This window comes from Chlorocebus sabaeus, chromosome 7 (assembly GCF_047675955.1).
Source record: "Chlorocebus sabaeus isolate Y175 chromosome 7, mChlSab1.0.hap1, whole genome shotgun sequence".
In the NCBI taxonomy this organism is placed as follows: domain Eukaryota; kingdom Metazoa; phylum Chordata; class Mammalia; order Primates; family Cercopithecidae; genus Chlorocebus; species Chlorocebus sabaeus.
The window spans coordinates 46034749-46047210 of NC_132910.1; the positions used below are offsets into that span (position 1 = coordinate 46034749).

At 33.5% G+C, this 12462-nt stretch overlaps 1 protein-coding gene across 9 annotated transcripts in view; it reads left to right on the forward strand.

Moving 5' to 3' along the window:
* Positions 1-12462, forward strand: part of PDLIM5 (PDZ and LIM domain 5) — a 211101-nt gene that overhangs the window by 116641 nt on the left and 81998 nt on the right. For 6 of the 9 annotated variants that reach the window (XM_007999300.3, XM_007999301.3, XM_037990019.2 and 3 more), the window contains 2 exons: positions 1145-1187; positions 3422-3840. In XM_007999300.3, the coding sequence (XP_007997491.3) occupies positions 1145-1187; positions 3422-3840 (462 nt within the window). The remainder of the gene's footprint in view (positions 1-1144; positions 1188-3421; positions 3841-12462) is intronic. The other 3 variants (XM_007999302.3, XM_007999303.3, XM_007999307.3) reach the window with 1 other exon arrangement.

The following is a 12462-nucleotide window of genomic DNA, read 5'->3' on the forward strand; positions in this document are numbered from 1 at the left end:
TGCTTCTATTTCTTGAATTCTGTGCTTGATGTGTTATCCTCCAGCTGGTGTGGTATGAAAGGAATCAAATTGCTACTGGCATATTAAACGTAACATATACCTTAACACTAAGTAAATAGGCTTTAAAACGTTAGAGGCTTTCCCAGTCATTTAGTTCTTGTCCTTGAATACAACCAGTATATTGTTACATTTAACAATCGTGGACCTCAGCTCCATCTTAAGTAATTTACCTACACTTCTTTTGAAGTTTCTTCTCTGAAAAATTAGGATAACGATAGCTTTTACTTGGGTATGGTTAAGATTATAAGAGATAATTTCTCCAAATTAATTATTGTTACTGTTGAGCCCATGCTAACCAAAGGCACAATAATAACATAATACAAAAGCATATATTTAAAATAAAAATTAATTTGAATTTGGAAAGTCAAGTTATATACATGAATTTTTGTCTTTTTCTTCACTCTCTCTTTTAGATACTCATCACTGATGACCTATTACATTCCAGACACTATGCTGATACATATACAGATGGGACATGGTCATTGCCTTTACTGAAATTATAGCCTAGTAGAAGAACTTACAGTTTACTTTTAGCAAAATAAATGTATTAACTTGCATAAACACTTAAGAATAGGAATACAGAATAAATATTCATTCATTGACCCAATTCAACCAGAATGTATTCAGCATCTTCACAGAGACCCAATATCCTGTGGATGTTGTTCATGGATGTTAGGAGAAAAGACAGATACTATTGGAGATAGGAGTCAGATTAGATGGTTGAGGAGCCACTCAAAGATCAGAAGGTCATGTTTATTATACTTTACCCTTTTAGATGGGGGATAGCCTTAGCGATTAAACATGGGTGCACTCACAAACAGGATTGATGTTTGTCATTCCTCAGTTGAATTCGTAGAGAACCAGAGACTGCTCTTGAATACCTAGTGTGTAAAATGTTGAATCTTGCAGCATTTGATTTACACGAACAAATTGGAAGATTGTGAATAGTAAAAACTATGAATTATGAAACTATAAATTCCAATGATTCAGTATATTAAGGCTTATAATAGTAAAAATTCCATTAAGAAGTCTGCAAGTTTATAAAAATTCATTTTTTTTTTCTTTTTCTTTCTTTTTCCCCCAGAGCATCTGCTACACCCAAGCCTGAGCCGGTTCCTGTTCAAAAGGTATGTTTCTAAGCTAGCATCCGGGGTATCATTTGATTGTCCTTGCTGAGCTACTGTAATTCCCATTTCTGTCTCAGACCATACTGACATTCATTTAATTTATAGTCTCAGTGCAATTTTCCTTGTAGTTCTTTTCCTTCAGGGATGAGGAGGAAAATGGAGATCAGCACATATCATTTGTAATTATACATGTTATAAAACATTATTTCCAAAGCCATATATTACAATAACTTATGTCAGATTTCCTACATTTCTATTCACTTTTGATGTGCCCATCTTTATCAATATCCATATATTTTCTAAAGAGAATAAATAAGTGGTTACTGAAAATTATTATCACAATAAGTATTTAATAACATTTTATTAATAAGTGCTTAATTACATTTCAGAGTATTCTTAGGTTATTGGCAAGTATCCATTTTCTTGCATGTATGTCTTCAAAATAATTTCAAACTACTATTCATATATATCTGTTTTATACTTTTGGGTGTTTTCTCCCTAATTTTGTTTGTGCCCATTTATTGAACTACTCGTTATACAGATTGAACATCCCTAATTAGAAAATCCAAAATGCTCCAAAATCCCAAACTTTCTGTGTACTGACATGCTCACATGACCATTGGAGCATTTCAGATTTTGGATTCTTGGATTAGGGATGCTCCTGCATTCTACAAAGATTCAAAAATCTGAGAATATCTGAAATCTGAATGCTTCTGGTCCCAAGCTGTCTAACAAGGGATACTCAGCCTGTATTGATTCGTGTGGGCACTAAGCTACTTATTCTTCTCAATTAGTTTTCTTCTTTCTGTAAGATGAATTGAGGCTGTGCACGGCGGCTCACGCCTGTAATCCCAGCACTTTGGGAGGCCGAGGCGGGCGGATCACGAGGTCAGGAGTTTGAGACCAGCCTGGCTAACACAGTGAAACCCCGTCTCTACTAAAAATATGAAAAAATTAGCCGGGCATGGTGGCATGCACCTGTAGTCCCAGCTAGCCAGGAGGCTGAGGTGGGAGAATCGCTTGAACCCGGGAGGTGGAAATTGTGGTGAGCTGAGATCCCACCACTGTACTCCAGCCTCAGCGACAGAGCAAGACTCCATCTCAAAAAAAAAAAGGATGAATTGAGATTACCTTTCTTCTTAAAATTAAACAGAGAACCACCATTCTGTGATTTTTCAAAAATGTGATTGATTTTCTTTTGATATGGTAGGGTAGAGTAGGGATTTATTCTTGATCTGAAGTCTAATGCTCTACTTTGGAGTTATCCCCCCTCCTGGGGTTTATTCTTGAATGTTGTAGAAGCTTAGTCTGATTTTAACTTTAAATATGTTTTAGAATAAGGATTTGCAAATACAAATTCTGGTAATTTTAGGAGGAGTTGACCTTTCTTACTAGTTGTTTTTTCTTTGGCTGCTGACAATGAGGAAATATTGAAGATTTTTTTTTTCCTCATGTAACTATTAAATGTTTATTTTGGAAAAGGAAAAGAATTTTATTCTGTCTCTGAATTGTATCTTAAAACATTCAGAGAGAGAAACGGAGGTGGATTACAGGAAAGAAATGATTTTGTTTTGTATATTTGCTTGCTTTTTAAAGTTTTTTTTTTCACATTCTTTAAGATTATTAATTAGAGCTTGCACATTACTGAGTTAGGTGAAACTTATTCCCTGTTGTTTTTTTTGTTTTGTTTTGTTTTTGTTTGTTTTGTTTTTTAACTTAAAGAGTTATAAATGTGCTGATTCTCCTGCATGAAACAAATAATTCCACTCTGGAGAGAAATTAAACATGTTTGAAAAATGAAACTATGGGCTTTGAAAGATGGAACGATGGGCTTTGGATATTTTAAAATAAAAAACCACCTCAGTTAGCAATGTTTTTTTTATCGTAGGGTATTTAAAATTTTTTTCTTTGGAGTATGCCTAGTTTGAAACTGATGATGGGCTTTTCGCTTTCTGATAGTTTTCCTGCTGTATTTCCGAAATATTTTGAAACTACTGTCATTTTTATTTTTAAAAATTATACTTAGTGTGTGCATCTGTGTTATGCATGTTGGGACTAGTTAGCATGCATGCTGTGCTTTATCAGCCCATTGTTTTTATTTGGAAATGTGATGTTTGGGCTGCTAACCTGATTGTGTTTGTCTTTTAAAAAATCAGCTCTGTGTTCTTTTTAGTGAAATATATTTTGCATGTGTTTGGTGTGGTTTTGTGTATGTTTATTTTTGTTTTACATAGGGAGAACCTAAAGAAGTAGTTAAACCTGTGCCCATTACATCTCCTGCTGTGTCCAAAGTCACTTCCACAAACAACATGGCCTACAATAAGGCACCACGGCCTTTTGGTTCTGTGTCTTCACCAAAAGTCACATCCATCCCATCACCATCGTCTGCCTTCACCCCAGCCCATGCGACCACTTCATCACATGCTTCCCCTTCACCCGTGGCTGCCGTCACTCCTCCCCCGTTTGCTGCATCTGGACTGCATGCTAATGCCAATCTTAGTGCTGACCAGTCTCCATCTGCACTGAGCGCTGGTAAAACTGCAGTTAATGTCCCACGGCAGCCCACAGTCACCAGCGTGTGTTCCGAGACTTCTCAGGAGCTAGCAGAGGGACAGAGAAGAGGATCCCAGGGTGACAGTAAACAGCAAAATGGGTAGGTGGCTAAGGGTGCTTTCTGCTCTTACCAGAACTCTTCTTTCAGGTAATTCCAGGAAATAATCTACATTCCCCTCCCCCAAAACCAGCTTTCTTTGAAGGGAGATGAAGTGTTATTTGCCTCATTAACATATGGCTTTTATATACATAGGGTACTTTCTGCAAAGCAATTATTACTTATTCAAAACCTACTTGTGCATTTTGACATGTTCTGAACCATGTAACATCTCTGTAACTCATTTTCTGCAAGTCCTGACACAGCATTGAGCAGCTGGCAGTTATAATGCAAGGCAAATCTTGAATCTTTCTTCCTCAACTTTTTCATCCTTTTAAACAGGCCACCAAAAGTTCAAACAGTGATTACAGTTGTTGTCACCTTATGCAGCTCATCCTAAGGAGAGGGTAAATCATGAATTTGTAAGTGATTTTTTTCTAGGAAGTAACCTTAGGAAAACCAGTCTACTTTTGACTCATGTCTATATATGAAGCATTAGCTTAGAGCAGAGAGCTAACAACATTGTTTTCAGATAAGTTTAAGTTAGAATTTATTCTTTAAAAGCAGACAGTAATGAAACAAGGCATGCTTAGAAAGCATTAGAAGCAAATTATAAAATTATAAAAATACAATGAATATAAAAATTATATTCATTGTAAAGGTTTTTTAAAATGAGTAAATTTAAACCATTGGACACTAAATATATAATGTTAGCAGAACATTTTGAAAATCTGTTTCATATCGTTTTTCCCTTTCGGGGGTATGTATTTATTAAAAAAATTGGTTGAAGTTATTAACTTATTTGAACTACACATAGTTATAAGATCACACATCTCTCTTTCAGCAACCTTTAATTATTTGTTTATTTATTTTTTTAACACTTCCAGTTCAAATGTAATGTTATCAGATAGGAGTTTATGTTGAGGAGCAAGGATTTAAGTTGGCCATGAGAGGTCATGTACAGTATCTTTTTAAAAAATAATTCTTTTCTATAATATAATCCTACTTGCAAAGAAAAAACTAAAGAAGGAAAGAGAGAAAATAATGATGGTCTTTCTATTCCTTTTGGAATTCAGGGGTGATACTTTAAGGCAGTCATTTATTTAAAATCATTTTGATCAGATTTATTGTGACAAAAATGTACCTTAAAAGGAAAACAAAGGAAAATAGTCTACAGGCCTGATGATTTTTACCAATGCCAGTTCCCAGGAAAATATAATTAAAATAATTGTGTGGATAGGTCCATTCTCTGAGATAATCCCTTCCAAATGTTAATTCCTATAATGAAGAGGCTGTGCTTTCTGTAGCACTGCTGCCATGGCAACTTTGGGGCTTTGAAAGAGAAGGTGGCAAAACTCCAGGCTGCTGCTGAGAGAGGGAGAGCAGGAGCTCCGGAAGAACAGCTCCTGGGCTGTACATACGGTCTCGAGGTTGTGGGTGGCTTTCTAAAGTCCTCTCTCTCTCTCTCTAAATATATATAGAGAGAGAGAGAAAGAGAGAAATATATATATATATAAGTATATATAGAGAGAGAGAGGGAGGAAAACTAGTATTCTTCAAAACAATGTTATTTTTTCTTTCATGTGAGGAAGAGAAACAGTCCGGAGTGTTCAGGAGTGTTTGGTTGTAATTTTTTTTTTTTAAAGTATGTTTAAGACAATAGATTTTTGAGTAATCAGAGTAGATACCCTGCAAAGAAAGATGCTGTCTGTTAAATGCAAACCACACAGAAGACTAAAACAGAAGTTTACTACGTTTATTAAATTCCAAGTTCAGTAGAAAAACATCCATTGAAGGAAGTGTCTTAACTAAAATCTTTTCTACTAGCACTTCTTGAAATCTCATAAAAAACTCTTCTTAATGGAAAGTTGTAGAGTTAAAAGCAAACTGAGGTTATGGAAAAGTACTGCTTTTAAAACATCTGAAAATACCAAGCTTAAGTTTTGTGTTTTATAAGCACGGCTTTGGTGATAAAACTTGAAATGATTTAAAGCTTATTATTTTTAAACTGAAACTAGGCAGTATTATAGAGCCTTTATGATGGCTTCTTAATCAATTGACCATGTTTATTAAGCACATGCCTACTGTCTAGCACTGTGCAAAATTCAGGAGAAAAGAGATTACTACGTATTTTGCATCATTTTCAGGCAAGTTACTGCTTTGCATTTGCAAACTGGATATATTTAAAAATAGCTTGATTTTAAAATGTCTAGATGTTAGGACAATAAAAGCTTGATTACTCTGAAACTAAAGTGTGTTGTCTGTGAAACTCTGAGACACATTGGTAGTGCCCTTTCTCTCACAATATTTAGATTGTAGAAATAAAAATAAATTACACGCTTTACTAGTCAGTGATGTGTCATTTTGAAGAGTGGGTGTTCTGTGCTGTTAATGGATGCATTCTTTGCATAAGTTGTCAAACTTTTTCTGGAGTCAGTGTCAAACTTGTTACTATTATATTTCCCAGATTTTTATAATGTTGCAAAATACCTACAACAAAACTCTTTTAAAGTCGAGAGTTGTTACTTAATATTAGTTACTTTTTAATTTAAAAAAAAAAAAAACATACCAATGACCAAAAATGGTAAGAGTTTAGAAGGATGTAAAGTTAAATGCTTAGGTTGTGTTTTTCCTCAAAGCACCAGGAGGACTATCAGTTTTTAGTTTTTAAGCTAATTTGATAGCTATTCCATACAAATTTGTATAGCATTGATAAACATAAGACATAAACAGATGCGTATTAATGAAGCATCATTACTAAGAAATAATTAGATGTTCATCCTAATAGCATGAAATCTGTACATAATGTTGATATTTTTAGAATATTTTAAATTAATAGTATGTAAGCATTCCTGTTCCTTCCTATGAGTAAGGATTAAGGCATGTTAAGAAACTTTAAACCTTTCTTCTGTATGTACAAATTATTGGTCATGACTGGCTGTTTTCTTTACTACTCTCCTTACTCTACTAAGAGCAAAGTGGGACTTTATATTTCAAACTGGAAGGATTGCTGGTTTGCATCAAGTAGTTTAAGTGATTTACGTTTTCCTTTTCCATATATCCTTGCATTATAATGTGCCACTGCTTTCAAGAGGTAAGTCTTTTAGTCTGTTATAATAATTTTAATTTTGTTGGACTGAAATTTCTTCTAACAGCTCCTGTGTGGTATTTTAAGAACCTGGCCTTGGAAGATTAAAAAAATAATGATAGTGTAGTAATATTTTAAAATACTTTTCTCTTTGCAGAAAACACAAGTGACAAAGTTAGTATCCACATTACTGGAGAGGAAATATGGTGATTTATATATGAGTAAACAGCATGAATGCCTGATTTTTGCAAAATTAAGTTAAATTTTGCAAAAGAGCCATAATTTAGAATAACCACATTTAGTATTTTCAGTAAGCTTGGTTTGTATTGCTATGTTGTGGTGAATTGCTTTATAGTAATAAATAGTAGTGTTTAACGTAAGTCATAAAATGTGTGTGGGTTTTGCTATGTATTGGCTTAAAAGAAACAGTGCTTGGGAGAATGTAATTTATATTAGTCGAGACTGGTAGAACACAAAGACAGAAGAGAAAGCATAAACATTTATACAACTAGTGAATAACATGTAAAACTGAGTTGATGTCCAAATCAGTGTCAAAAGCCAATGGTAAGGTCTCTTAAGAACTTTTATGATTTTTCTAGAGAGTTTTAATTCAATGTTGCTGACAGGTTCAGACCTCTATAGGTACAGTTGTGTGTCAGTGGATAGTAGAAAGTCCACATACCTTTGAAATTTGTTAAGAGAGATAAATACCAACTGATTAAATGTCACTATTGGTGTAGATGTTGGGAATCACTATGGTATAACTTTCAAACCTCACTTTTGTGTTCCATTGGTATTGACACTACACTGGCTGATGATTACTAGCTTTAAAAATAGGTAAAAATCACATTAGATAAGAACCTAAAATAATTTTTATTAGTTAACTTATAGTTACTCTGAACGTGTACTAAATTTTTTTTTTTAGCATCATCCTATAAAGTAGAATTGGACATACGAAGTATCTCTCTTGGGACACATCCAAGAGAATCAACTACTGAATTATCAGAGCAACTTCATTCCAGTGTGGCTATGGTCTCACTAATTGAACAGTTTTACATTTTATATATATAGGAATATTGCATACCAGTGTAAACATCCCTAAACCCTGTTCTATTTTTTGTCCATTTAAAGTTAAATTCTTCTGGATGGAGACTTAGGCTAGTTACTAGATTCCAGTGTAAAAATGTTTGACTTGTAAAGGGGGAGAATGGGATTTGGAAAAACAAGCATTTAGGTTAGATAGAATTTTTTAAAATTCAAGATTAAGATTCATTAATCTGTTAGGTATTACTATGCATTGTTCTAGGTGTTTCTAAATGCATTATGTGATTTGGTTCTTTAAACTCTGATGCCAAGAGATTACATACTTTTCTCAATTCACACATCTTATAAGTAATAGAGCTAAGATTTGAGCCTAGGTCTTTTGAAGCCAAATTTTGATGTGTGTTTCCCTATGTCACCTGCTTGTGACTGGGCTTATTTCTGTAACTTTGGATTAGTATTTATTCTTAATGATTATAGAATTGAATTGAAGCTATATGAATCAGTTGATGTGCATATACTACAATTGGGTTCCCCCCCCCTTTTTTTTTTTTGAGCAGTTGGGTAATCTTTTCCAACAGTAAACCTGTATTTGTGTAGTTTTCAAAGAAAACTACACAGAGAAGTTGTCATTAATTTCACTGTTGAGGAAAATGAGGCTTCTGTAGATTGCAGTTTGCCCAGGGCATGAGGGAAAGTGGGCAGCACAGCCAGAATGAGAAACCAGATCACCTGACTATCATGTTAGCACATTTGCCACTGCTCTGTATTTTGGACTATTCCATTTGGGCACTTTTTCTAAAATATGTAAAAATATTTGTTTGGCATACTCAAATTGTCACCTTTAGGTTGAAATCAATCAACCCTCCACTTGCTGCCCCTCCACCACACCATTGAACATTTACCCCCACTTAATTTCACATTAATATAAAACATTTTTCCTAAACTTTAAAATGTTTAAATATACGTCTAAAACTGAACTCTGTTCAGGATGAGATTATTTTGCAGACCTATTTCCCTGCTACTTAAAATAACAAGGCAGAGGAGAGAATACTGTGCATTGTGGCTACAGAAGAGTAAATACAAGCAAACTATTGAGATCAACTTTATCCTGCATCTCACACTCACTCAGTGTAACTCAACCCTCTCTTGAGTTTATGAAACTGATTTTGATATGTGGAAATATAGCAACACTGACCAGCCTTAGCGTTAAAACTGGTAGGCAGTTTTTCTTACTATGTTTGTAATGAATTGTCACTTACTCTGACTAAACATCATTGCAGAATTGAAAAATGCTACAATGTGTTATTTGGCAAACTATACAGTTTATACTTTAGTCTTTTCTATCCCTACTGTAATATGAATGTGTTGTTAATGATTCTGCACTGAAAAGATAGGCTATGTGAATGAATTATGTTTTGAGGTTCTCCTGCTTCAGGTGTTACTAACTTAGTTCCTTTACCATGTCTTACCAGACATGCCTTCCGGGCAATAATTGTGTCACTGATAATACAGAACTATGGAATTCCCACAAATCACTTCTTAAGTTACTGGAACTTGCTTGTGAATGAGGGTGGTATTAATGAGGGACAGGAGAAAGTAAGAAAATTGAGTGATAGCTCATTATTTGTGATCCATTGTGCTTCCTACATTTTTCATCATAGAAACAAGAAAAAATTCAAATGACATATTATTCTTCTATAACATATGATTCAAGATAATTCATGTGAGAATTTACACTTGCTATTAATATATACTTCTATTATGTGAGACTGAAAGATTTTTCTCTTATTCTTTTCTGATTTTAAAAGTGATTCTAAAATGATCTGTTTCTGTATTTTACATCTGATTGTTTTCTGTCCTTTGTTAAGAACATAAGAATTTGGATTCATGTTTAAATGATTTTTATAAAACCTTGTGCATTAAAAAAAATAGTGGATCTTTCAGTCACTTGATACTTCAAGTAGCATTAATACGTAAAATAGTTTTCAGTGTTTTGTGGGATGGGGGAACAAAAGTGTTGTCTTGATTATAACAGTGTAATAGAATTTTTACTAACATTTGTTCATTTTTTGTCTATGTTTACATGATTATTTTGAAGCATGATGTTTGTGTAACATCTTCACTGAAAATCATTGTGTTATGAATTTCATTTTATTTTCTTTTTCTTCTTTTTTCCCCTCTTTGTCTGTTGGTCATCTTCCGGGGAACATCAATGTCTTCTCTTCTCTATCACATCTTTTTTGTGTGTATTATTCTTCCCTCAGTAACCCTGGCACTGTGTAAGTACTTAACCAATGATTCAGTTTGTAATTGTCTCTGTAACTTTCCTTCTTGCTTTCAATTTAATACTACCAGCAAATTTTGTTAGGATTTTCTCATAAGAATTTTCAAAAATGTTAAGGAGCATAAGAAGCATTTTTTTTTTATGCTAGAGAATTTCGTATGCATCAGTGGTATGTTTAGAACACCCACACTTCTGTAACGAAAAACTTAGTAAGTTAACCTTCATTGAGATAGATGAGTATTATGGACAGTGTATACTGGAGTTAGAACTGTAGTTTGGGCTTTCCTTTAGTTTATTATTATTATTTTTTTAATGTTCATATTTTGAAATAAATTACTTGCCCCTGAGAGTAAATTTTACATTCTATACCAAATGTATTTTTTAAAATAAAATTATTGAAATTTTTCTTTTCTTTCATCATAGTTATCACACTCTGGAGTTTCAGAACCAGAAAGCACTAAATGTTTAGAAACTTCGTATCATTTGACATAAGACCTTAAGGTGTGGTGAACAACACAAAGAATCTAAGGGGTAGTGTACTTTTTACAAGTGTGTCATAGCTAAAAATGCTACTTAGGTAGTGTCGTTCTATTATTCGTGATATCTTAGCTTGACACCATTGTTTTGTTTTTAGAGATCAAACCTTTTATAGAGGATAAAATAGTCTTACACTTGAAATTAACATCATTTAAGAGCAAACTACACTCAATACTTGTGGAGAAATTTAAAACTATAATAAGTTTAATAGCTGAATATAAAATTTTTCAAGTACTTGCATTAGATAAAGAGTTGTCTGTTTTATGTCTGCCAAAGGCAGTGTGTTTATGAAGAAATCTATGCTTATTTCCTAATTTTAAAACATTTTGTTCATTTTTAAAAGAACTAGGTTTTGTTCAATATTAGTGGAAGGTCTTTTAGGTATTTTATTTGTGGAATCATATGATGTTACCATATTACCACAAGTTATAGTATTTTTAATGATTTTTTGCATAAATATTACTGATTTGTTATTTTGTATATGCAGATTATTCATAAACATGTATTACAGTTGATTTTCTAGTAATCATAAAAGAATACATTATGATGATCATTACCTCATGTTATATACTGCAGAAAGCACCTTACATACATTATCTATCTTGTTTGTTCTTAACCCCTTAAGATGCAAGTCTTATTTCTCAAATAAGGAAATTGAGCTTAGAGAAATGACTTGCATAAAGCACACACTGAATCTGACTTTAAAGCCAGTGTTACTAACTGTAATTCTATCCTGTTCTTCACTGGAAAAAAGCTTTTCCAGTGTGCTGAGACAGTTTTGGTTATGTAGCTATTGAAACGATAACGGTCATGTGGCCTGCGGATAGCACTATTGTTTTCTCACAGTGAGTTGAACCTAGCAGGTGTTGCCACTCACATCTGGCCACATTTATAACACTTTCTGTACTCAGATCTTGTGCCAGTAGTCTCCTAGTCCAGACTCATGTTCCTTTTTCTCTTGAAATTAAACTCATAGCCTCCAAAAATTTGCATTTGCCCTATTTTGAGTGGGGAGAAGTGGAGACTATTCATTATGCTCAGTATATCATACAGTGTTAAAATACACATTGCAAATTCCTTTGTATTTATGCCCTTTTAAAGTAAAAATGAATGTTCATAGCAAGCTCAAAGTTCTTGAACTCTGTAGTTTACACATCCTCAGAACACTACCTTGTATGTGATATTCAAGAGACTGACTTTCTAAAGAGTCTTAGAGCCAAGCTTTAAATTCTGATCTTTTAATACCTACTTCAGTAGTTGCTCATATGCCGTACTTCTTCTTCACTATGCTGATCCCACACACAGCTATCTTTAGGATAAGGAATACCTGTACATATGAATGAGAAAACTGTGGAAAGGGATAGTTTGGACTCTTTTCAAAATTGTATTTGGAATTGCTAGTTTAGCCTCTACTAAACCATACTTGGTTCCTGGGCCTAGTGAAGATTTGATCATTTAATTTATGAAAGCCAGTACATTCTAGCAGCATATTGATATTAATGGTCGTTGTGAATATAGTCCACATCTATGTTTCATATGGCATACAATGAACAATACAAATAATTTCAGGAAGTTTGATTTTGAATACTATGGACTTTCATTTTCTAGTTGTTTTCTTTTTTTCTTATCATTTTCCTTTCCTTTTTCTTCATGTTGGAAATCTTTCTTCTGC